The sequence below is a fragment of the Limanda limanda genome, chromosome 9, assembly GCF_963576545.1.
Source record: "Limanda limanda chromosome 9, fLimLim1.1, whole genome shotgun sequence".
NCBI classification, from domain to species: Eukaryota; Metazoa; Chordata; class Actinopteri; order Pleuronectiformes; family Pleuronectidae; genus Limanda; species Limanda limanda.
This window is the reverse complement of record NC_083644.1, coordinates 53,461-79,531: the sequence shown is the minus strand read 5'-3', so window position 1 is coordinate 79,531 and position 26,071 is coordinate 53,461. Positions and strand designations below refer to the sequence as shown.

At 41.1% G+C, this 26,071-nt stretch overlaps 2 protein-coding genes across 3 annotated transcripts; one reads left to right on the top strand and one right to left on the bottom strand.

Annotated features, from left to right (window-relative positions):
- Nucleotides 1–6,006, bottom strand: LOC133010985 (ELAV-like protein 1). 2 transcript variants are annotated; one of them, XM_061078659.1, is made up of 8 exons: nucleotides 5,856–6,006; nucleotides 5,410–5,470; nucleotides 5,227–5,298; nucleotides 4,976–5,144; nucleotides 1,748–1,851; nucleotides 1,154–1,307; nucleotides 841–1,066; nucleotides 1–728 (listed from the first exon to the last, which is right to left on the bottom strand). In XM_061078659.1, the coding sequence occupies exons 2-8, from the start codon at nucleotides 5,443–5,445 to the stop codon at nucleotides 410–412; spliced, it is 1,080 nt and encodes a 359-aa protein (XP_060934642.1). In that variant the 5' UTR covers nucleotides 5,446–5,470; nucleotides 5,856–6,006; the 3' UTR covers nucleotides 1–409. The 2 variants fall into 2 exon arrangements, with proteins under 2 accessions (XP_060934642.1, XP_060934643.1); XM_061078660.1 differs by lacking the exons at nucleotides 1,748–1,851; nucleotides 5,227–5,298; nucleotides 5,410–5,470; nucleotides 5,856–6,006 and having other exon boundaries at nucleotides 4,976–5,037.
- A 6,504-nt stretch (nucleotides 6,007–12,510) lies between these two features.
- Nucleotides 12,511–18,853, top strand: stx6 (syntaxin 6). The gene is made up of 8 exons (XM_061078655.1): nucleotides 12,511–12,709; nucleotides 13,520–13,689; nucleotides 14,087–14,181; nucleotides 14,268–14,327; nucleotides 14,434–14,562; nucleotides 14,666–14,772; nucleotides 16,145–16,239; nucleotides 17,092–18,853. The coding sequence occupies exons 1-8, from the start codon at nucleotides 12,675–12,677 to the stop codon at nucleotides 17,166–17,168; spliced, it is 768 nt and encodes a 255-aa protein (XP_060934638.1). The 5' UTR covers nucleotides 12,511–12,674; the 3' UTR covers nucleotides 17,169–18,853.
- The last annotated feature ends 7,218 nt before the right edge of the window (nucleotides 18,854–26,071 follow it).

Here is a 26,071-nt window from a genome sequence, read left to right as displayed (position 1 = left end):
ACGTTTCAATGACGAAATGTTTTATTTCTGAATAAAAATACAAAAATAAACTAAATGAAAACATCACGACATTAAATGTTATGACTTTATAAAAACAGGAAATAAAATCTTTATTGAACATTTCTGAATGTGACCTCAAGCCCCGCCCCCTGCATGCTCATTGGTCCAGACAGCTGTCAATCATCTGATACGTCACAACAAATGTTTTTTTATAATTAATGGAGAAAAAAAAGCCTACTTCCTCTGACCTTTGACCCCACAGCTTCAGTTTGATGTCAGTGAAACATTAACAAGTGGATACATAAGTAACCGCCGTCATTTACAACAAGTGACGTCAAAGAAACCGAGCATGCTGGGAAAAAAGATAAAAAACAAAAACTTGTTTCAGGGTTGATGCGCCCCCCCCCCCCTACTTGTGTCCCTTGCTCGTCTTGAACGACACCTGCAGGACTTTGTCTCCCAGTCGATACCCGTTCAGGCTGTGGATCGCCATGGCAGCCTCCTCATAGTTCGTCATGGTAACGAAGCCGAAGCCTTTGCACTTGTTTGTGTTGAAATCCCGGATCACCTTCACGTTGACGACGGCACCAAACGGCCCAAACATCTGCCACAGGATGGCCTCGTCTACATCCTGTCCCAGGTTGTAGATGAATATGCACCAACCGGAGGACGCGTTCCCAGAAACCCCCCCCCCTCCACTCATGTGGTCCACACTCATTGGAGAAAACCTGGAACCAATCAGGATGAAGGAAATGTTTCAATCATCAAGCAATAAAATAAACAAAATCCATAAATCCTTCAACAAAACTCATCACTTCCTGCTGTGAAAGGCGAGATTACCTGAACCTCTGCGCCTGGTGATGGACGGGTCCTGCAAAGCGCCGTGATTGGCCGTGGTACATCTGTGACATCATCTGCGAGTTCCGAGCCTGATTCGGGTTGGCAGCAAACTTAACTGTGATTGGCTCAGCGGTCCCAGGGGGCGTGTTTCCATTCAGGTGTTTGACGGCGTCTTCGGCCTCAGATCGCTTATCAAAACGGATAAAGGCCACACCCCTAGACAAACCTGAACAGCCAATCAGATCAAAGATAGGAGTCAGGACTGCAAGGATACGATTGGTAACTTGGCAGGTCACATGACTTGCGCACTGACCTGAAGCCTGGTCCACCAGAACTCTGGAGTTGATGATGCGTCCGAAGCGAGTGAACATGTCCTCGAGCTCGGGCTGACTCAGCGTCCTCGGCAAACCGCTGATGTACAGATTCGCATCTTTGATCATGTCCGAACTCGGCCGCGCGAACGAAACCTGCAGCAGGCGACAACACGCGTCTTAGTCCGACATCTTCACCACACGAAGGGTGGTTAAAAAAAAGTGACATCAGCCGACTAATCGGACGTTAAAAAAATATTTGAATATTCATGAAAAAAATTAAACAATGAAACAGTTGTTTAAATCAAAAACAAAAAAAACAAAAAAACATCCAAACAGGCTCAGATCTTTAGGGACTTTTCAAAATAAAAGGCATAAATTTATCAAAATAAAAGTCGACATATGGTCACACTGAACTGAAGAAAGTCACAGACTCAGTGTTGACATGTGTCGTCAATAAAAACATGAAGATGATGTTTAAAATACCTTCATCCGTCAGACAGAGTGCAGGTGACAGCGCCCACTAGTGTCCAGGGAACATAACACATCTATCAGTTGAGACAGTAGAAAATCACAGAGCACCTGTGAAACTTTACCTTGATAGTTTTAGACTGTAGCCTCAGGCCATTGAGGGTACTGATAGCCCTCTCTGCATCACTAGCGTTAACAAAGTTAACAAAGCCGTAACCTAAACTGTGGCCTAGAGAAACACAAACAAACAACAAAATAAAATAACAAAACTATCGACGCACATTCTCCAATCAGACGCCGGCGTCCCACAAACGGCCAGGGAAAAAAAACACTTCTGAGCAAAACCCACAAAACCCAACGAAGCAAGTCCGATCGACCCGAGTGTCGCTCTGTCGACCATCGCAGCTCCATACAGAGTCATTGACCGTCAACGTGACCAATCAGAGCCCAGGGATTAACCTTGGACTTCAGATTAAACTTGGACTTCAGATTAACCTTGGACTTCAGATTAACCTTGGACTTCAGATTACACTTGGTCTTCAGATTACTGTATTTCGACCACATGGGGGCGTACTGTCCACAGACAGTGAACAGTTTTTCGCAGGAGGTAGAAGTCTCACTCTGTTTTGTTTAATGGAGACTAAACAGAGTGTGTTGTGATTGGTTGAGTTTTATTGTCGGTCACTTTTTGATCTGACTTCAGATGATTGATCTCGCGATTGTCAGGGCAAAAGAAACTTGAGGCTTTGTGGATTTGTTCAGAGCTAAAACATCTTCATACATTCATCATCAAAACTTAACAAGGATTTTAAACCTGAAAAATAAAAAACAGGTGAAAACATTTAACATGAAATTGGATTTAAAAACAAAACAACAAAGGACTGAACGACATGAGGACGAGTAGAAAAATATAGTAGAATTTAGTGTCAATCAGATCAATTAAAATCATTGATCAATAAATCATTGATAACTTCAGTCTAATCTGATGTTTTAATAATTGATTCATGTCGTTTAGACCTGACTTGATCATCAGAAACGTTGTCATGTGAAAAAAAAAAAACCCAACAACATCAGTTTAAAAACAAATTCAAAACCTTTCAGAGAAAAATCACAATTATGTTATAAAAACATTAAAATGAATAAAAAAACAAATTATAAAAACTAAAATCAGCTGATCACAGAAACGACCGAAAAGTGCTAAAAAATATACAGGAAATGCTGCAGGTAATCTATTACTGATACATGTAATCTTACTGATATTAACAATACATACAATACTATAACTACTGATACATACATGTAACATTGCCGACACTGATAACAATTCTAATAGATTACAGTTACTCTTTATAAAGCTCTGAACATTTACTTGTTGAGTTTACTCTAGAGTCACTATATTAATAGTAATATTATAATCACGACTAGTTAACATGAGTACTCATTGACTTTGGAAACATGCATTTATTGAACTTATATATATATATTTATATTTTGCCGTCATGTAAACAAATAAAAGTGTGTGTGTGTTCATAAGTCAACGGTGTTGAATCCTGATTGTTCCAGTGACTTTAACTCTGATGTTCTGGTTGTGCGTCTCAACAACATACACAACAATTTAAACACATTGACTTTCTTTCAATGTGTTTAAATACGTGTCTCAAACTCTATATCGAATCAAACAAACACAAAGTAAACTTCAAATACTGTACATGTCCTAATTACTTCTGGTAAGACAGCATGGTACAAGGATCTTTTCATTTAAGAAAAGTCTTGATCATTATCTGATGATCAGTGTTGATATTGTGGCGTCACTTCAAACAAATCCACATTTTAACCGAAGCGAGTCAGAGACGTCAGCTGAGCTGCTGTCGGCCCCCAGACCCCCTAACCCTGAACCAGAGGCCTGGCTGTGGTGTCCTGGTCCTCTCTAACCCTAACCCTGAACCAGAGACCTGGCTGTGGTGTCCTGGTCCTCTCTAACCCTAACCCTGAACCAGAGGCCTGGCTGTGGTGTCCTGGTCCTCTCTAACCCTAACCCTGAACCAGAGGCCTGGCTGTGGTGTCCTGGTCCTCTCTGACCCTAACCCTGAACCAGAGGCCTGGCTGTGGTGTCCTGGTCCTCTCTAACCCTGAACCAGAGGCCTGGCTGTGGTGTCCTGGTCCTCTCTAACCCTAACCCTGAACCAGAGGCCTGGCTGTGGTGTCCTGGTCCTCTCTAACCCTGAACCAGAGGCCTGGCTGTGGTGTCCTGGTCCTCTCTAACCCTAACCCTGAACCAGAGGCCTGGCTGTGGTGTCCTGGTCTTCTCTAACCCTGACCCAGAGGCCTGGCTGTGGTGTCCTGGTCCTCTCTGACCCTTACCCTGACCCAGAGGCCTGGCTGTGGTGTCCTGGTCCTCTCTGACCCTAACCCTGAACCAGAGGCCTGGCTGTGGTGTCCTGGTCTTCTCTAACCCTGAACCAGAGGCCTGGCTGTGGTATCCTGGTCCTCTCTAACCCTGAACCAGAGGCCTGGCTGTGGTGTCCTGGTCCTCTCTAACCCTGAACCAGAGGCCTGGCTGTGGTGTCCTGGTCCTCTTTAACCCTGAACCAGAGGCCTGGCTGTGGTGTCCTGGTCCTCTCTAACCCTGAACCAGAGGCCTGGCTGTGGTGTCCTGGTCCTCGTTAACCCTGAACCAGAGGCCTGGCTGTGGTGTCCTGGTCCTCTCTAACCCTGAACCAGAGGCCTGGCTGTGGTGTCCTGGTCCTCTCTAACCCTAACCCTGAACCAGAGGCCTGGCTGTGGTATCCTGGTCCTCTCTAACCCTGAACCAGAGGCCTGGCTGTGGTGTCCTGGTCCTCTCTAACCCTGAACCAGAGGCCTGGCTGTGGTGTCCTGGTCCTCTCTAACCCTGAACCAGAGGCCTGGCTGTGGTGTCCTGGTCCTCTCTAACCCTAACCCTGAACCAGAGGCCTGGCTGTGGTGTCCTGGTCCTCTCTGACCCTTACCCTGACCCAGAGGCCTGGCTGTGGTGTCCTGGTCCTCTCTAACCCTGAACCAGAGGCCTGGCTGTGGTGTCCTGGTCCTCTCTAACCCTAACCCGGTCTTAGGTGAGGACCAGTTGTTACACCAGAAACCTGCTCACCTGTCAGCTTAGCGTCATAAAAACAAAACAAGAGCCTCATTGCAAACGAAACCCGGGTTAATAAATGTTTTATGGCGAATACTTTGTATTCACAGACCCAGCCCTACATGAAGCTACTGCAGCGTAATTACACTCAGTAACAACAGCAGTCCTTGTGGTGGGCAGTGGTTCTGCAGCTGAGCAGCAGTTTGGTGCTGTAGTACCTCAGGCACCCAGCAGGGGGACTTACCTGCCACTTTGTCCCTAATGAGTTTGGCGGACTCGACGTCTCCGACGCTGCTGAACAAGCTGCGGAGCTCCTCCTGGCTCATGCTCTGCGGGAGGTAGTTCACGATCAGGTTGGTCCGGGCGTCCTCGTCCTCCATCATCTGGTCACTGAAGCCGTTGTCGTAGAGCTCCTGAGCAACAGAGGAGAAGTAATGACATCACGATACTACTATGAATTAAAACCCATTCAGCCAATCAGAGAGCAGCGCTCACCTTTCCCACGGATCCTTTGGCCGCGAGCTGAGCGTCTCTGACGTCACTCTGGGACGACTGGACCTCGCACACCTGAGGATGAAAGGGAATCAGACTAATGTTGTTCAGGAAACACAGCGAAGAAGAGAGCTGATGCTGGGTCCGGATCCGGATCAGGTCCTGGTCAGGTCCTGACGGACTCACCTTCAGGTACCGGATGTGTCCTCTTCGAAGCGCCATGGTGACGTCACAGATCGATCACTGTCTGAAAGAAACCAACGTCACGTTATGGATCGTGATGGATCAGTGATCAGCTGTGTGAAGATCAATACCCCCCCCCCCCCCCATTAGGAAACACTCAGTCACACGTGGATTCAGAACACAACGATGCTAGTGATATGAACGTCATGAGAACATGGCGGCTCCGGACTCTGGTTCCGGATCGGACTCGGATCCTGAGACTCGAACCCTGAGCGCGTCAGTTCCGTGAAGTTGGAAACATATGAGCGCCCGAAGCTAACACTGAGCTAGCTCCGTGCTAACACTGAGCTAACACTGACGTGAGGCTAGCCGCCTGCTAGCCGCGTGGCCTCCGGGTGAGGCCTCTGCATGCCGGCCTCGCCCCCGCGGACCCGGGTCGCATCACGTACCTGAGGCCGGGGAGTCTGGTTCTGATGCGGGTCCTGGACTGGACGTGGAGCTGATGCTAAGCTAACACAGCGGCTGTAACGCAGATTAGCTGCTAGCTGCTCCCGCGCGACACAAAGGAAACAAACCAACTCACGCAGAGTCTCGCGCGACCTCAGAGCTTCTTCTTCTACTGTTTCAAAATGGACGATCGGTTACTGACCGCCCCCTGCTGGTGACATGGAGAAACACGGTCTGTATTTCTACGAATACTACCGTGTATTTATACTTATTCTACTAATGCTACCGTTTATTAATACTAATGCTACTGATACCACTAATGCTGCTGTGTATTATTATATGAAAACTATCGTAATTATGAATGTATCTCCTACTAACGGAGTTAATCTGTGAGAAGAGTCGATTATTATTGTGTGTTATATCACACTTGTGTTAGTGTTTCTCTAGAACCTGGATCGAGTTATAAACATGTTATTATTGTGTGTTATATAATACTTGTGTTAGTGTTTCTCTAGAACCTGGATCATGTTGTAAACTTGTTATTATTGTGTGTTATATAACACTTGTGTTAGTGTTTCTCTAGAACCTGGATCATGTTATTAAACTTGTTATTATTGTGTGTTATATAACCCTTGTGTTAGTGTTTCTCTAGAACCTGGATCATGTTGTAAACTTGTTATTAGTGTGTGTTATATAACACTTGTTTTAGTGTTTCTCTAGAACATGGATCATGTTATAAACATGTTATTATTGTGTGTTAAATAATACTTGTGTTAGTGTTTCTCTAGAACCTGGATCATGTTGTAAACTTATTATTGTGTGTTATATAACACTTGTGTTAGTGTTTCTCTAGAACCTGGATCATGTTATAAACATGTTATTATTGTGTGTTATATAATACTTGTGTTAGTGTTTCTCTAGAACCTGGATCATGTTGTAAACGTGTTATTATTGTGTGTTATATAACACTTGTGTTAGTGTTTCTCTAGAACCTGGATCGAGTTATAAACATGTTATTATTTTGTGTTATATCACACTTGTGTTAGTGTTTCTCTAGAACCTGGATCGAGTTATAAACATGTTATTATTGTGTGTTATATAATACTTGTGTTAGTGTTTCTCTAGAACCTGGATCATGTTGTAAACTTGTTATTATTGTGTGTTATATAACACTTGTGTTAGTGTTTCTCTAGAACCTGGATCATGTTATTAAACTTGTTATTATTGTGTGTTATATAACCCTTGTGTTAGTGTTTCTCTAGAACCTGGATCATGTTGTAAACTTGTTATTAGTGTGTGTTATATAACACTTGTTTTAGTGTTTCTCTAGAACATGGATCATGTTATAAACATGTTATTATTGTGTGTTAAATAATACTTGTGTAAGTGTTTCTCTAGAACCTGGATCATGTTGTAAACTTATTATTGTGTGTTATATAACACTTGTGTTAGTGTTTCTCTAGAACCTGGATCATGTTATAAACATGTTATTATTGTGTGTTATATAATACTTGTGTTAGTGTTTCTCTAGAACCTGGATCATGTTGTAAACGTGTTATTATTGTGTGTTATATAACACTTGTGTTAGTGTTTCTCTAGAACCTGGATCGAGTTATAAACATGTTATTATTTTGTGTTATATAACACTTGTGTTAGTGTTTCTCTAGAACCTGGATCATGTTATAAACATGTTATTATTGTGTGTTATATAACACTTGTGTTAGTGTTTCTCTAGAACCTGGATCATGTTGTAAACATGTTATTATTGTGTGTTATATAACACTTGTGTTAGTGTTTCTCTAGAACGTGGATCATGTTATAAACATGTTATTATTGTGTGTTTATATAACACTTGTGTTAGTGTTTCTCTAGAACCTGGATCATGTTATAAACGTGTTATTATTGTGTGTTGTATAATACTTGTGTTAGTGTTTCTCTAGAACCTGGATCATGTTGTAAACTTGTTATTATTGTGTGTTATATAACACTTGTGTTAGTGTTTCTCTAGAACCTGGATCGAGTTATAAACATGTTATTATTGTGTGTTATATAATACTTGTGTTAGTGTTTCTCTAGAACCTGGATCATGTTGTAAACTTGTTATTATTGTGTGTTATATAACACTTGTGTTAGTGTTTCTCTAGAACCTGGATCATGTTATTAAACTTGTTATTATTGTGTGTTATATAACCCTTGTGTTAGTGTTTCTCTAGAACCTGGATCATGTTGTAAACTTGTTATTAGTGTGTGTTATATAACACTTGTTTTAGTGTTTCTCTAGAACATGGATCATGTTATAAACATGTTATTATTGTGTGTTAAATAATACTTGTGTAAGTGTTTCTCTAGAACCTGGATCATGTTGTAAACTTATTATTGTGTGTTATATAACACTTGTGTTAGTGTTTCTCTAGAACCTGGATCATGTTATAAACATGTTATTATTGTGTGTTATATAATACTTGTGTTAGTGTTTCTCTAGAACCTGGATCATGTTGTAAACGTGTTATTATTGTGTGTTATATAACACTTGTGTTAGTGTTTCTCTAGAACCTGGATCGAGTTATAAACATGTTATTATTTTGTGTTATATAACACTTGTGTTAGTGTTTCTCTAGAACCTGGATCATGTTATAAACATGTTATTATTGTGTGTTATATAACACTTGTGTTAGTGTTTCTCTAGAACCTGGATCATGTTGTAAACATGTTATTATTGTGTGTTATATAACACTTGTGTTAGTGTTTCTCTAGAACGTGGATCATGTTATAAACATGTTATTATTGTGTGTTTATATAACACTTGTGTTAGTGTTTCTCTAGAACCTGGATCATGTTATAAACGTGTTATTATTGTGTGTTGTATAATACTTGTGTTAGTGTTTCTCTAGAACCTGGATCATGTTGTAAACTTGTTATTATTGTGTGTTATATAACACTTGTGTTAGTGTTTCTCTAGAACCTGGATCATGTTATAAACATGTTATTATTGTGTGTTATATAACACTTGTGTTAGTGTTTCTCTAGAACCTGGATCATGTTATAAACATGTTATTATTGTGTGTTATATAACACTTGTGTTAGTGTTTCTCTAGAACCTGGATCATGTTATAAACATGTTATTATTGTGTGTTATATAACACTTGTGTTAGTGTTTCTCTAGAACCTGGATCATGTTATAAACATGTTATTATTGTGTGTTATATAACACTTGTGTTAGTGTTTCTCTAGAACCTGGATCATGTTATAAACTTGTTATTATTGTGTGTTATATAACACTTGTGTTAGTGTTTCTCTAGAACCTGGATCATGTTATAAACATGTTATTATTGTGTGTTATATAACACTTGTGTTAGTGTTTCTCTAGAACCTGGATCATGTTATAAACATGTTATTATTGTGTGTTATATAACACTTGTGTTAGTGTTTCTCTAGAACCTGGATCATGTTATAAACATGTTATTATTGTGTGTTATATAACACTTGTGTTAGTGTTTCTCTAGAACCTGGATCATGTTATAAACATGTTATTGTGTGTTATATAACACTTGTGTTAGTGTTTCTCTAGAACCTGGATCATGTTATAAACTTGTTATTATTGTGTGTTATATAACACTTGTGTTAGTGTTTCTCTAGAACCTGGATCATGTTGTAAACATGTTATTATTGTGTGTTATATAATACTTGTGTTAGTGTTTCTCTAGAACCTGGATCATGTTATAAACATGTTATTATTGTGTGTTATATAACACTTGTGTTAGTGTTTCTCTAGAACCTGGATCATGTTATAAACATGTTATTATTGTGTGTTATATAACACTTGTGTTAGTGTTTCTCTAGAACCTGGATCATGTTGTAAACTTGTTATTATTGTGTGTTATATAACACTTGTGTTAGTGTTTCTCTAGAACCTGGATCATGTTATTAAACTTGTTATTATTGTGTGTTATATAACCCTTGTGTTAGTGTTTCTCTAGAACCTGGATCATGTTGTAAACTTGTTATTAGTGTGTGTTATATAACACTTGTTTTAGTGTTTCTCTAGAACATGGATCATGTTATAAACATGTTATTATTGTGTGTTAAATAATACTTGTGTAAGTGTTTCTCTAGAACCTGGATCATGTTGTAAACTTATTATTGTGTGTTATATAACACTTGTGTTAGTGTTTCTCTAGAACCTGGATCATGTTATAAACATGTTATTATTGTGTGTTATATAATACTTGTGTTAGTGTTTCTCTAGAACCTGGATCATGTTGTAAACGTGTTATTATTGTGTGTTATATAACACTTGTGTTAGTGTTTCTCTAGAACCTGGATCGAGTTATAAACATGTTATTATTTTGTGTTATATAACACTTGTGTTAGTGTTTCTCTAGAACCTGGATCATGTTATAAACATGTTATTATTGTGTGTTATATAACACTTGTGTTAGTGTTTCTCTAGAACCTGGATCATGTTGTAAACATGTTATTATTGTGTGTTATATAACACTTGTGTTAGTGTTTCTCTAGAACGTGGATCATGTTATAAACATGTTATTATTGTGTGTTTATATAACACTTGTGTTAGTGTTTCTCTAGAACCTGGATCATGTTATAAACGTGTTATTATTGTGTGTTGTATAATACTTGTGTTAGTGTTTCTCTAGAACCTGGATCATGTTGTAAACTTGTTATTATTGTGTGTTATATAACACTTGTGTTAGTGTTTCTCTAGAACCTGGATCGAGTTATAAACATGTTATTATTGTGTGTTATATAATACTTGTGTTAGTGTTTCTCTAGAACCTGGATCATGTTGTAAACTTGTTATTATTGTGTGTTATATAACACTTGTGTTAGTGTTTCTCTAGAACCTGGATCATGTTATTAAACTTGTTATTATTGTGTGTTATATAACCCTTGTGTTAGTGTTTCTCTAGAACCTGGATCATGTTGTAAACTTGTTATTAGTGTGTGTTATATAACACTTGTTTTAGTGTTTCTCTAGAACATGGATCATGTTATAAACATGTTATTATTGTGTGTTAAATAATACTTGTGTAAGTGTTTCTCTAGAACCTGGATCATGTTGTAAACTTATTATTGTGTGTTATATAACACTTGTGTTAGTGTTTCTCTAGAACCTGGATCATGTTATAAACATGTTATTATTGTGTGTTATATAATACTTGTGTTAGTGTTTCTCTAGAACCTGGATCATGTTGTAAACGTGTTATTATTGTGTGTTATATAACACTTGTGTTAGTGTTTCTCTAGAACCTGGATCGAGTTATAAACATGTTATTATTTTGTGTTATATAACACTTGTGTTAGTGTTTCTCTAGAACCTGGATCATGTTATAAACATGTTATTATTGTGTGTTATATAACACTTGTGTTAGTGTTTCTCTAGAACCTGGATCATGTTGTAAACATGTTATTATTGTGTGTTATATAACACTTGTGTTAGTGTTTCTCTAGAACGTGGATCATGTTATAAACATGTTATTATTGTGTGTTTATATAACACTTGTGTTAGTGTTTCTCTAGAACCTGGATCATGTTATAAACGTGTTATTATTGTGTGTTGTATAATACTTGTGTTAGTGTTTCTCTAGAACCTGGATCATGTTGTAAACTTGTTATTATTGTGTGTTATATAACACTTGTGTTAGTGTTTCTCTAGAACCTGGATCATGTTATAAACATGTTATTATTGTGTGTTATATAACACTTGTGTTAGTGTTTCTCTAGAACCTGGATCATGTTATAAACATGTTATTATTGTGTGTTATATAACACTTGTGTTAGTGTTTCTCTAGAACCTGGATCATGTTATAAACATGTTATTATTGTGTGTTATATAACACTTGTGTTAGTGTTTCTCTAGAACCTGGATCATGTTATAAACATGTTATTATTGTGTGTTATATAACACTTGTGTTAGTGTTTCTCTAGAACCTGGATCATGTTATAAACTTGTTATTATTGTGTGTTATATAACACTTGTGTTAGTGTTTCTCTAGAACCTGGATCATGTTATAAACATGTTATTATTGTGTGTTATATAACACTTGTGTTAGTGTTTCTCTAGAACCTGGATCATGTTATAAACATGTTATTATTGTGTGTTATATAACACTTGTGTTAGTGTTTCTCTAGAACCTGGATCATGTTGTAAACATGTTATTATTGTGTGTTATATAACACTTGTGTTAGTGTTTCTCTAGAACCTGGATCATGTTATAAACATGTTATTGTGTGTTATATAACACTTGTGTTAGTGTTTCTCTAGAACCTGGATCATGTTATAAACTTGTTATTATTGTGTGTTATATAACACTTGTGTTAGTGTTTCTCTAGAACCTGGATCATGTTGTAAACATGTTATTATTGTGTGTTATATAATACTTGTGTTAGTGTTTCTCTAGAACCTGGATCATGTTATAAACATGTTATTATTGTGTGTTATATAACACTTGTGTTAGTGTTTCTCTAGAACCTGGATCATGTTATAAACATGTTATTATTGTGTGTTATATAACACTTGTGTTAGTGTTTCTCTAGAACCTGGATCATGTTGTAAACTTGCAGCTTTTATAAACGTCTCGAGCTCTACGTTCAGGACAACGTGCGTGTGACGTCACGGGCTGGCTCCGCTGCGGAAGCCGCGATGATGTAAACAAAGAAGCGGATCATCAGATAAAGTTCGTTAGAACGGAACCGGAGCAAAGCCACGGAGGATGGGGATCCACAGAGTCTGAACCAGATCCAGAACCCGAGTCAGAACCGCGACCCGAACCAGAGCCGGGACCGGCACAAGGACCGGAACCATGTCCATGGAAGACCCGTTCTTCGTGGTCAAAGGGTGAGAGCTCCGTGCTAACCCGGCTAGCAGCAGCAGGGGGGGGGGGCGCTGGTAGTGGATCGATCCTCGATATTTCTGCACAAACCGGAAACTGAAGCGTCTATTGTAACTGCAGATGAGTTAGCAGCGAGCTAACGGACATGCTAACGGTCCCAAGCAGTGTTTTCTGACCTAGTTAGCATGTTAGCATGTTAGTACAGAGCTCGTCTACCAACAGGAATCACACTCTGACTAGTTCTAAAGTTAACAGTGAAGTCATTCAAAGACACAAACATGGAACACGTTCTTATTTTATTTTGGTTGTCAGCAAAGTTTCCTGTTGTCAAACAACTTCCTGCCAGATGATGTTGTGTTTTACACATTAATAATAATAATAATAATTTAATTTACCTTTAGACTTTAAGGTTCAGTATGTCAGATTTAGGTGAAAGGATCTATTGGCAGAAATTGAATATTAAATAATCCTAGAGGTTTTCACCTGTGTGTTTCATGTAAATTGTAAGAATTGTTGGACAAAGAATGACCCTTTTACAATTAAATGCTTTATATTCGAATACTTTTTTTTTTACATATGGAAATTCAAGATTCTATGGAGACCACCATGTTTTTTAACAGTAGCCCAGACGGCAACATGCAACTTCACCACTAGATATCCAAAATATGTTAACATTCTGAACTCATAAGCCTGGTTAATAATCAGATTGCTCAACATGACGAGTGCGTTCTCACACGTCAGCGTTTGAGGTGTGTTAAGCTCTGTTGTGATGTGTACTGGACCTGAGCTTCTTCTGGGATGTGTGTTGAGAACAGGGAGGTACAGAAGGCAGTGAACGCAGCACAGAGCCTCCATCTCAGGTGGAGCGAGCTGCTGCAGGAGGGGGGTGGAGCCTCCAGAGAGGAAATGGACTGGACGACCAATGAGCTGAGGAACAGTCTGCGCTCCATCGAATGGGACCTGGAGGACCTGGATGAAACCATCAATATCCTTTGATCCAGGGGGGGGCAACCTTCTTTCTCTCAAGTGCCATCTTTATGTTCATAACATCCTTGGAGGGCCGCACTAAAGACTGAATCATAGTAACGTTGACGAGTTTTCCTCCATCAGCTCCGCTTCACTTCCTGCTTCTCCCTGTGTGAATGAGAGGGGGCGGGGCCAGGGACTGGGTGGGAGAGAGACCAGTTAAAGTGCAGATGAGCCAAATTGATGTCACACATCACAGATTTTTTGTTGCATTTTCGTATGTTTTTGTATTATGAATAGAAATTCCCACCCCTGGTTTAATCACTGACCTGTCGTGATACAAGGTCATGTGACCTGAGGTCACCTGATCTATACTGAAATGTTCGCAGATGAATGTTTCTTAACGGTCAGTGAAGGTATCGTTGAGTCAAATCCTAAAAAGTTCAACCTGGACGCTGGCGAGCTGTTGAAAAGAAAAGCGTTCATCACCAGCACCAGGAACACAGTGAAGGTAAACTCACACTTCTTTGGTCACGTCTGCTCAGGTGGAACAGGTCTGATCTGATTGGCTACTGAGTCGGACTGTTTCTCTTTAAGGAAATGAAAGAACAGCTGTCGAGTCCAGCTGCTGCATCCATGGACAGAAAGAAAACACAGGTAACACCCCCCCCGACAACAGGAGGCCACACTGAGGGAATGGACGGTTCCTGGGCGCCTGCATGGACCATCACTCGCATCTGACTGTTTGTCCTGTGATGTTTAGGCTCCTCCCGCTGAGCGTGGGGCTCGAGGTCCGATGTGGCAGCCTGGTCCTGATAAATACATTCGACTGGATCATCAGCTACAGAACGCCAACACTCAGTTTATCGAGGAGCAGCAGGGGCAGCAGCAGGTACGCTGTCACATGACCATAACCAGATACTTACAGGGCTTTGGGTGATGATGTCATGACAGTACGTGTTGGGCAGATTCATTTTAATGTATTTGATTTCCAGCTGATCTCTGAGCAGCAGGACGAACAGCTGGAACTCGTGTCAGGAACAATCGGAGTCTTGAAGAACATGTCAGAGCGAATTGGGATGGAGCTGGACGAACAGTCTGTGTAAGAACCATCTTCAGATTCACGTCAGAGGCTGATCTGCTCCGACTCGTTACCTGAAGTGTGTTTGTGATCTGGCCTCTGACCCCTGACCCTGTTGAGTGTCACGTTACAACAGCTACACTGCGCCTCGTAGCGCCTTGAGAGTGCTGCAGCGTCAGGCCTGTTTCACAATGAATTCTATTCATGTGTGATGAAACATACAAAGCAGGGCTGGGCAATTAACCCAAAATGTATCAAAACTTACAATTATAACCTCTAACTGACCTATTCTTGCTCATGTTGCTAATGCGGTTAATACTTTCCACAATATTGCATTCACAAACTGTTGTGTTTCCGCTACATACATTTTTCACTGGTGGCCTGTGTATCTTGTACTGTGCCATAAAATAACATAAAAATAATCGTAATTGAGGTAAAACTCTGAAATATTAGGACATTTATTTGAAGTCATATGGCGCAGCCCAAATACAAAGTAAAAACCTAACACTGAAATTGAAGTCGTCTTAGATTCACGTAGTTTCATCACTGTAGATGTGACTGTGTTTCCAGCAATGCTCGCAACACAACTTCATTAACACACACTCTGTCTCTGAGGACACACACTGAGTCGAGGACACACACTGAGTCGAGGACACGCACTGTCTCTGAGGACACACACGGAGTCGAGGACACACACGGAGTCGAGGACACACACTGAGTCGAGGACACACACTGAGTCGAGGACACACACTGAGTCGAGGACACGCACTGAGTCGAGGACACGCACTGAGTCGAGGACACACACTGAGTCGAGGACACACACTGAGTCGAGGACACGCACTGAGTCGAGGACACACACTGAGTCGAGGACACGCCATGTCTCTGAGGACACACACTGAGTCGAGGACACACACTGAGTCGAGGACACGCCATGTCTCTGAGGACACACACTGAGTCGAGGACACACTCTGTGGTGGAAACCTTTGACATCACTACTCAATAAACCACATGGGTCTTCAGGAAGCGGACTGATTGGTCCACCTGATCTGGTGACAGAGTCTGGACAGATTGAGATGTTCTGGGTGAGTTAGAAGCTGAGATCCACTGAACCAACCAGACACGGATTTAAACTTCCTGTAAGCAGAGTGTGCACCACACAACAGTGAAGACTCACTGTGGTCAGTGTCCCAGAGGGGGGGGGGCTGTCACAAGGTAAATGTGTAAACTATCTGTCCCCCAAATTAATATTTATTTCACAGGATGAATCAATCAAGTTTTATTTGTATAGCCCATATTCATAACATTAATAAAGAAAACGATAAACCAGTGTGAACTGGGTTGAAGTGGATCGATGTGCAGAAGGTGTAAACATGTTTTGTTCTTGTTCCTGCAGGATGTTGGACGACTTCACTCATGAGGTGGACAGCACTCATTCCAGACTTGACACCGTCATGAAGAAACTGGCCAAAGTGTCTCACATGACCAGTGGTAATCTGCCCAGCAACACATGATGTCACATCTCTGTTTCTATTGGAGCAGCAACAATAGAAAATAACTGAAGTACCAAAGTTTCATTAGAAATCTCATTAATTCTCTGTGTTTCAAATCTTCTCAGTATTGACCAGGTATCAAAAACACTGGAGTTAAAATCAATAACTCAAATAACTGCAAAGTTTCTAGTTCACTAAAGCTGCTTGATTTTTTAAACTTTGATTTGAGTTATCTGGTTATGTAGAGTTGGATGTGACGGAAAACGTTCTGTGTCTCTACAGATCTATATCGGTTGTATGTAGTTATTGATATAGAGTTTAGTTTAGTTATGGTTGTGATTAGTTATAATTAGTTATGTTATATGTTACAATTATAGTAATGGTATTAAAGTTATAGTTTAAAGTCATGGTTAAAATTGGTTGTAAATAAAATACTTTCAGTTATTTCTAGTTTGAGATAATCATGTTATAGTTAATTAAAGGAAGTTGTTATTTATATATATATAAGTTAGTTAGAGTTATTAGTTATTGTTAGTTATGATAATACATTATAGTTAGTTATAGATTCAATTAATGAGAATTTGCTATGAATATTAGTGATAGCTAGGTATGATTTAGTTATTTTTATTCATAATGACACGTTTATAGGTCACTGTAGGAAATTATAGTTAGATATAAAATAACTAGTCATGGTTGTAATATGTGATTGTTATAGTAAATGATATGTTACTATAGGAAGTTATTGTTAGATATAAATATAACTGCTTATTACTAGTTGTAGTTGTAATATGTTATAGTCAGTTATATATATTTTTAATTAGATAGTAATGAAGTCTTTGTGTCTTTACAGATCGTCGTCAGTGGTGTGCGATCGGAGTGTTGCTCGCCATCCTCTTTGTCGTCCTCCTGCTTTTCTTCATCCTCTGATTTCAGTTCCAAATGCATCTCTGTCCTGTTTCTACTGGACTCTACACGCCCTCTACTGGACTAGGGTTGGGTACCGTTCACATTCGGGCCATTACTGGTCCCTGTACCTGGAGTGTGTACTGGTACCCATTGGTACTTCTTTCGATACTTTACTCTCTTTTCCTGCAAAGAGAGTTTCGTGTTGCCTCCGCCTCGCGACATAATTCCACTACAACGCTTATAGCGAAAATGTTTGTCCTTGGTTCCGATTCACCACTATAAGTATTAGATTACTATAAAAGTTGTGTAGCTTCTGTATGATGGACCCAGAAGCTGAGGGAAAGGTAACACACGCACACACACACGCACACACACACTGACTCCGCTGCTCACTTCCCTCTCTCTGAGCTGACGTCTCTGACTCGCTACAGTTTAAATGTTGATTTTTTTGTTGCCACAATATCAACACTGATTATCACATAACGATCAATTATTTTCTTAATGAGTCAAAACCTTCTTCCTGTCTCGTGCTGACACACACACACACACACACAAACACACACATACATACACACACAGAATGTATAAACCCAGTCTGGGTAAAATCCACAGACTTTGTAAACTTAGTACATGTGTGCAGATCTGAAGGAGAGGGAGTCGCTCAGTGTGAACGATACAGACACAGAGGAGCAGTAAACTAGTGACGCTAAAAACCTCACCATTGACTCACCGTAGTTCTGAGCTCGGCTTGTTTCAGGGTCACATGGTCTCTCTCTCTCTTTCATTCTCACGCTCTCTCTCACCCAGATGCGCTCAGAAGTAACGAAATTTGCCACCAATTGATTAACGTGAATCGGGGCCGGGTAGTACTGACGTACAGAGATCCGTACCCAACCCTACTCTATACTGGTCTCTACTGGTCTCCACTAGTTTGAACTGGACTCTACTGGACTCTTCTGAGCTCTTCTGAACTCTTCTGAACTCTTTAATGCCAGTTGTTGAGTTTGAAATTGTTTGTCTTAAAACAAAGTGTTAACACTAAAACTGTCTGTTGTTGTTTACAGTTTGATTTTGTTGATTTTAAGTGACTGAAACATTTTATTTTTATCCTAACGGTTGATTTCATTTCACTTTATTTTATTTTATTTTTCCTGTAACGTATTGATCAATACACTCCAGTTTATTGACTTTTCTACTGTTAAACTACTTGTAAATGAAACCATGCACTTCTTGCAGCTCCTTCACAATAAAAGCCCTCAGGGAATCATTGGAAGGCTTTTATTGTGAATGAGTCCTTAAGGTTTGAATAAAATGCTGAAATAAGGTGAACAGGTGCATTGGAATATTGTATCACACAAAGTTCAAATTACACAGTGGCTTTTGGGGAGCCCTATTTTCTGGTGAAGTCCAGTACTCGACATGTCACATGGCAACAGTGAAAATAATCCTCCTGTTATTACTTGAGGCAATTAATACCGTCATAACATTTCAAACAGGCTCAATAACAACGTAAGATTTAAGGAATTAATTTAATTGGCTAATCAGAGCAAACAAAAACCAAATGATTAAAGCAGGAGGACACAGGTTACAGCTTTGTGCTTCTCATTCACACTCCTTCAGGAACAGAGCATCACCTGGACAAAATCTGCTGAGCATTATTTGGTCTACTTGTTTTTAACTACAACTAAATAAAATCTCTGTCAGTCCCTCTGTGTTGTTGACTTTCTCTTAACCCTCCTGACATTTCACTTCTGTGTGGATTTCAACAAAAAACAGAAAAGGTCCAAAAGAGAAGCAAAGAGCCATGTTTCCTGTTTTCCACTCACTCCTTTGATTCCTTGAAAAAGTGAAGGTTACAGATCCAGGTCCAGACCCTGGTTCACTGCTGCAGGTCCAGACCCTGGTTCACTGCTGCAGGTCCAGACCCTGGTTCACTGCTGCAGGTCCAGACCCTGGTTCACTGCTGCAGGTTCAGACTCTGGTTCACTGCTGCAGGTTCAGACCCTGGTTCACTGCTGCAGATCCAGACCCTGGTTCACTGCTGCAGGTCCAGACCCTGGTTCACTGCTGCAGGTCCAGACCCTGGTTCACTGCTGCAGGTTCAGACTCTGGTTCACTGCTGCAGGTTCAGACCCTGGTTCACTGCTGCAGGTCCAGACCCTGGTTCACTGCTGCAGGTTCAGACCCTGGTTCACTGCTGTAGGTCCAGACCCTGGTTCACTGCTGCAGGTTCAGACCCTGGTTCACTGCTGCAGGTAGACGTGGGGGTGTCTGGATCTACTGAAGCTCCTCCCTCCACAGTGGAGCTATGACTGTCATCAGAGCAGCTGCAGTCACTGTGGTCATCACTCATTCGTAGTTTGTGAATTATTCAACGACATTCTCACTCAGCCATAAACCAACATACTGAATAAACCACTCTTTACGTTTCCAGTCCATTCAAACATCACACATCAACTCAGTGATGACAACTTCAGCTGATTATGTGAATTAGTGATTTGAGTGCAGCGCTGCCATTCATGGAATCCAATGAGTGAACACAACAATGACATATTTACTCTTTTTTTTTAGGAACCTTAATGTACGTCAAATGAATATATATATATAAACGAATCGTCTCAGGTTTTCAGAGGAGCTTGTGTTAGTTATTCGAAGCCTGGTTCCACGTCACATGTGTCACAGCTTCCTGTTTCCTGTGTGAATAAAAGTCATCAACAATGGCTCGTCATAAACAAACTCATTTGTTTTCTGTTTAAAGTTAAAGTGGCTGACTCTTCATGAATAGAAAAAAATTGTTCTTTAATAATCAGCAGTTTCTGTCTCATTTTGTTACAGGTTCATCTGAAATGATGGGGATGGTTAAAGTTAAACTGTGATTGATCAGTGATCAGTTTATCATTGATTTATAGAATCACAGTTTAAAAACTAAAGTTCTAATAACCTTCTATTGAAGAACAGGAAGCACAACTGATGTCTTTGATCAACATTAACATTTATTAGCATCAAATATTGTTAATTAACATGTAATAACATCAAATAATGTTATACAACATGTCACGTTAATATAAACAACAATGAAAATCACTTTGATACGTTTTCAAACTTAACAAACTGAACTGGACCTTTATTTTTTCTCTTTGAACTAGGTCAGATTTTTTTGAGAATCTTATTCAAAACAAACTGAAAGGCCTCCTCGGGTTCTGATTGGACCAGGGGCCACAGTGGTGCTTGGGTAAAGAAGCTGTGTTCAGGTGCTGTAGTTCAGTTGTAGTAATGTAGGTGGCGCTGCCATCCTCCTAATTGTCCTCACGTGTTGGAGGACCCGAACAGGTGGGTCTCCTGATCCAGACTGAGACACGCCCCTTCTCCACGGTCACCTGCAGGATCTGGTCTTGGACTGAAAGGAGGCGGACCTGCAGAACACGTTCATACAGGTCATAATGTTTTCTGTATATTTTCTGCAGATGAAAATTAGTCTAAGAGACTAACTCTGCTACATTAAGAACCATTGTGCTCATATTAATTAATTTACACTGTCCCTAACAATAAAAAATAAATCAATACAGTGTTATTAAACTGTTGTTTCATTGTTGTAGTATTTGAAGAACCCGAATCCCAGCACCTGATCCTTGGTCGATTCAGTTCAGACAGAAACGTTCCACCAGATGGACATGAAGAAGTGGACCGACAGAACGCAGAGGACATGGACCATCGACGTCCTCGATGAGTTTGATTGGCTGTCACAGTATTACTCCACTGTGATTGGTTGTCTCTGTGGAGCTTGGACCAGGGGAGGGACATCCCTTGTGTCCCCTGCTCATCATGTGACGTGCAGGTCAATTCAGTTTCACTCATCTACATTTGATTGGTCAGTAGTTGAACTGTTGAAGGTCTCCTGTAACTACCGGAGTGACACCAGCTGTTCTGGCTTCATGGTGATGGCCTCTGAAGAATCTTCAACAGGTGAGTTATGTGTCGGCAGCTGGTCTGTCGTCACGATGTCTCTTCTTCTGCTCGGAGACAAGACTCTGAACTGACAACACCTTCCTTAACTGGAAGAAGGGCGACCCCTGCTGGACATACATGCAACATGAAGTTCAGAGAACAAGAAGTAGAACAAGGAAACCTGATAATTGATGATTTTCTCACCAAACTCAGCAAACTGGAGGGGGCGGGGTCTAATGCTGAGGGGCGGGGCCTGATGCTGTGTCGATCCAGGCTGCTAGTTCGAGTCCTGCCGAGTCCGACGCTGGAGAGAAGCCGACGCAGAGAAAGCCGAGAAGGTTCTTCTCTGCTGCTGAATCTGAAAGTCACAGATGTTAATAACCCTGTGTCCGTCAACACAACACACCTGATCACACACGTCACCTGACCACTCACGCACACTGGTCATGTGATGTAAACAGGAAGAAGATGGTAGAACAGTGATGGTGGAGAATCAGAGCAGGGATTTATTTTCTTGGAGAGACGACGAGGTGGAACTCTTACTGACAGGAAGACGAGTCATGTGACTAGAACCCATCAAGAAGAGAATATGTTCACCAGCAATTCTTATTTTAATTTTAGGTGATTTTAACCAAGGCAAACTGGAACTATCTCTACCTGGATTTGAACAAAATGTAACATGCGTTACACAAGACAACAACGTTGCAGATAAATGCTGGAAACAGCAAAAAATGCATAAACTGCAAAACCAAAGCTCCCTCTGTCCCAATCTGACCGTAATACTGTTGAGCTAATTCCAACCTACAAGAGAGTTCTTAAAGGAGTGAGCCACAAACCAAGATGGTGACTGTGGGATAGAGGCGGTGTAGAGATCCTTCATCTGCACAGACTGGGACACATGTCTTCACCTGGACATTGATGTGGCCACTGGTTACCAACAAGGACATAGTGAACCTCAATGTGAGCCTCACATAACTAAGAGAGTTAAGGACTGTATCCACAGGTTAAATATAATGAAGGAGCAGGTGTGAAAGTAGTTTGAATTGAACCCAACCAGACGCTGAGGACATCATGAGGACATTATAGAGCAGAGTTTCATGTCTATGAACTTTTAACACACTCAAGCCTCATCTGCTCATTTCAAAAGACAATCATTTCTTAACCAAACACCCTCTAGGAACCCACATGAATCAGCACAGGTGCCCCACAGGGTTGTGTTAACTGGTAGCACTTGATTGTTGTTTTTAATGTAATTGTGTGATTGTTATTCTTACTGTTACTGTGCAGGCATTTATCTGTGCAGCACTGAGTCCGAGATATGTTCTCTGTTAGGAATTTCAAACTTTTAACTATAGGTTGTGGCTGACAGAACTCTTAACAATAAAGATAGGAACAGTTTTAGCTAGATATTATGCTTCATACAAATGATTTAATTATAACCTTTTCCTCTCCTAAGGTTTAATCTACAAGAATTGTGTGTGTGTCATATTGATGTCAGTCTCACAGCTGTCGTGATAGGAGGTCAGACAGAGTGACGTTGTTGACTTAATGTTGTATGTTGCTTTGGGTTCAGTTGCTGCGAATGTTTACACAGTCAGGTTTGTTTTGATATAGCTGAAACATAATAATCTTTTCTCCAATTGTAAACACCTTTGCCCCACATTGCATCTGTGGTTGAAGGACGTTCTTGAAGTAAAACTGGTTGTCTAGCAACTATAGCGTCATTGGGAGTGTCTTCTTGTTCTACTTCCGTATTCCAAAAGCCAGGAGGATGGATTACGCCTGCGCACTTCCGAGGAAGAGGAACGAAGATCTACTGCTATAGAATAGACAGATGCCGGATGTTCATGGCGCTCTGATACAACTAGTGTGTGGAGGCCCATTGCTTTGCTTTCTAAATAAAAACTTGATTTGAGCAAACTGAGTTCGGCTCTACTTCTCTTGAAGGATAAAAGAACACGCTTCAACATCTCCTACAGGGACAGTGAAGTAGATCGTATCTGTGTCATCTTTGACAAAAGTCTCTGTTACTGTTCGTTCAGACTGAAACACAAACCCAGAGTTTTATAATGAAACGAGACCAGTTTACACAAGTCTCTGATTCAGAGTCTGGAAAACTCCTTCAGGTGTAACCATAGCAACAGTGATGAGTTTCAGTGAAGTAAATATCTGTGAAGATTCTCATTCATCAGGTTTGATCCTTGCTACTTCCTGGTCCCTGACCAATCACTGGGCTGACATCAGTTCCACTGGTTCTGAATTCTCTAGAAGGTCTCAGCTTTGAACGTGACCTCAATGATGCTACACTGTGGTTTCCATGGTGACAAGTTGATTTGTGCGACGTTAGGGGCGTCGCACAGACTCACTGTTCAGGAAGTGAAGTGTAGAGCTTTGTTCTTATTGGCTGGCTGACCCGTCCCTTCCTGCTGCTCTCTTGGATGAGTGGAGCTGGTCTCTCAGCTGTGATCAAATCAGAAGATGAGATTTTAGTGTGTGTTTATCTCAACAATAGTAAAATGATTAAATGATAGATAGATCATTTATATATTAGTGATCTATTGGGATAGTACAGTGCTATGATCTCTTTGATATATGATTACATATACAGATAATCTATAATCTGAATATATGTAAACTGATTATATGTAGACATATTTAATAAATTACGTGTATATATATTATTTATAGACTGATATACACTTATCATATATAAATTGATTACATGTAAGCTGATTATATCAGACACTTTTATATAAATTGAGTACATGCACTGTATTATGATATAAATGTAAATACTCCGACCTGTTGCGTCTGAGCTTGTCCCTGAAGAAGAAGAGGAAGAAGAGGAAGAAGAGGAAGAAGAGGAAGAAGAGGAAGAAGAGGAAGAAGAGGAAGATTTCTTCATCCTTGGAATCCTTACTCCCTCCTCCCCCCCCACACAGGGACTCTGGTCTCTGGGCTCTGCCACAGATTGGAGCTGTTTGTTGGGCTCAAGTCCCTCAGGTCTCCCCTGAGGATCCTGGTCGTGGTTCAGATCCTGGTCGTGGTTCAGATCCTGGTCGTGGTTCAGATCCTGGTCGTGGTTCAGATCCTGGTCGTGGTTCAGATCCTGGTCGTGGTTCAGATCCTGGTCGTGGTTCAGATCCTGATCTTCCTCTGAACCATTGAACCTGACACTCTGTGACGTCATCACTGACATCACAAGAGGAGGAGAGGACGGGGAGGGACATATGACGGCAGGCGTGGTCAGTTGGTCAGGAGCATAAGGGTTGATTGGCAGGTCTGTGGTAGGTGTGCCCTCATTGGTTCTACTCCTCATGTGAATGTTGGAGACACGCTCAGCCCCGCCCCCTCTCCAGGGGGATGTGTTTTGAGGTGTGACAGGGCCAATGTAGGTCTCTCTGATTGGCTCAGTCCTCAGGTTCACATGGGGCCGACACAGGCTCCGCCCCCTGTCATCAGGTACAGGTGGCCGTGCCTGACCACTGATGTACAGGTTCAGGTTCAGTCTGGAGACCAAGACACCCGTCCCCTGGTGCCCCGCCCATCTTCTCTGCTGCTGTCTCTCCTGGTAACGAGACTCCGCCTCTGTCTCTGTCTCATCTTCGAATCTCAGGCGACGAGTTGAAGACGCTGGGCGTCGCCTCGTTGACCCCACAGCTGATTTACTGCTGGACAAGTCACTGTGGTGTCCTGAATGAGAGGCCACGCCTTCCAACCTCATCCGGAAGACGGGACAGTTCCTAACCCCCGACCTGCAGGAGGGTTAGGGTCAGGGTCAGGGTCAGGGTCAGGGTCAGGGTCAGGGTTAGGGTTACGGTTTGTCATCTGACGTCAGTTCAAACTTTTTTAATCTGAAGCTTTTAAAGCAAATGTATGAAACATGAAAAACATGAAAAACACGATGAAACACAAAGAAACACGATGTGTGTTACTCACCGTGTGTGTGTGTGTTTCTCACAGTGTGTGTGAATGTGTGTGTGTGTTTCTCACAGTGTGTGTGAATGTGTGTGTGTGTTTCTCAGTGTGTGTGTATGTGGCGCCGTGCTAAGTGGCAGCTCCTGTTGTTTTTTTCCTAAATTTCGTCCTTTTGTCAGTTTTGTCACTTTATTCTTTTTATCTCTTTCAGTATTGGTCTGGGGACATCGTGGCGATGGCTACATGTTGGTTTCCACCTGTTTATCTTTTCTTCTGCAATCATGTACAATCATGAACACTGGACAAAACTTTACCTTCATTTCATCAGTATGTGAACTATCCACAAAATACCGTCAAACACTTCTGGATGCAAACTGTGACAATCTGTCATTTTAGTTTGCTGATTTCATTCTCTTTGTGTTTTCTGTTTATTTTGTAGTCTCGCTTTCCTTGTGTGTTGTTTCAGCTTCTCGGGTGTGTCACTTCCTGTCTTGGTGATTGTCTTCCCCAGTCCTCATGTGTTGCACCTGTGGCTGATTACCCCTGCCTTCCCTGTGTCTCCATAGAAGCCTCCGTGTTCCCTTTGTCGGTTCGGTACTTGTTGTCTTATAAGGTTCGTCTTGTCTCTAGAGGAGGCACCAGTGTTTTTCGTCCTCGTGTTTTGACTCCAGTAGTCAGCTGTTAGTGTTTATGTTTTATTTTTGCCTAGTTTTAGACTCTTTATATTAAATACTCTTTTTGTTTAAACCTCTGCATCCTGGGTCCATCTCCTTCCACAAACCCTGACACATACAATGTCCCTGTCCTCTTGTGTGTCCCTGTTGTCCAGCGCTACCTGCATCCTCAAGGAGCGTGAGGATGAGGACTCAGGAGGCCACTGAGGCACTGCAGGACTGCTCTGAGTCCACTGACTGGAATGTGCTCTGTGAGCCACATGAGGAAGACATCAGCAGCACGACTGCATCACAGAAGACATTACATTCCTAGAACAAACCACCTTGAAGTCCTGGACTGTTCGCTGCTCTCCTCACTACAAGCCATGGATCAGAGGCTTGGCTGGT

Excerpts from the sequence above, each read along its gene's own strand:
- LOC133010985 (XM_061078659.1), bottom strand. The coding sequence starts at position 5,445 with ATGGCGCTTCGAAGAGGACACATCCGGTACCTGAAG. Across the intron at positions 5,299-5,409 it reads GACACATCCGGTACCTGAAG|GTGTGCGAGGTCCAGTCGTC; the intron begins GTGAGTCCGTCA and ends TTTCATCCTCAG. Across the intron at positions 5,145-5,226 it reads CCAAAGGATCCGTGGGAAAG|GAGCTCTACGACAACGGCTT; the intron begins GTGAGCGCTGCT and ends TCTGTTGCTCAG.
- stx6 (XM_061078655.1), top strand. The coding sequence starts at position 12,675 with ATGTCCATGGAAGACCCGTTCTTCGTGGTCAAAGG. Across the intron at positions 14,182-14,267 it reads GCACCAGGAACACAGTGAAG|GAAATGAAAGAACAGCTGTC; the intron begins GTAAACTCACAC and ends TTTCTCTTTAAG. Across the intron at positions 14,328-14,433 it reads TGGACAGAAAGAAAACACAG|GCTCCTCCCGCTGAGCGTGG; the intron begins GTAACACCCCCC and ends TGTGATGTTTAG.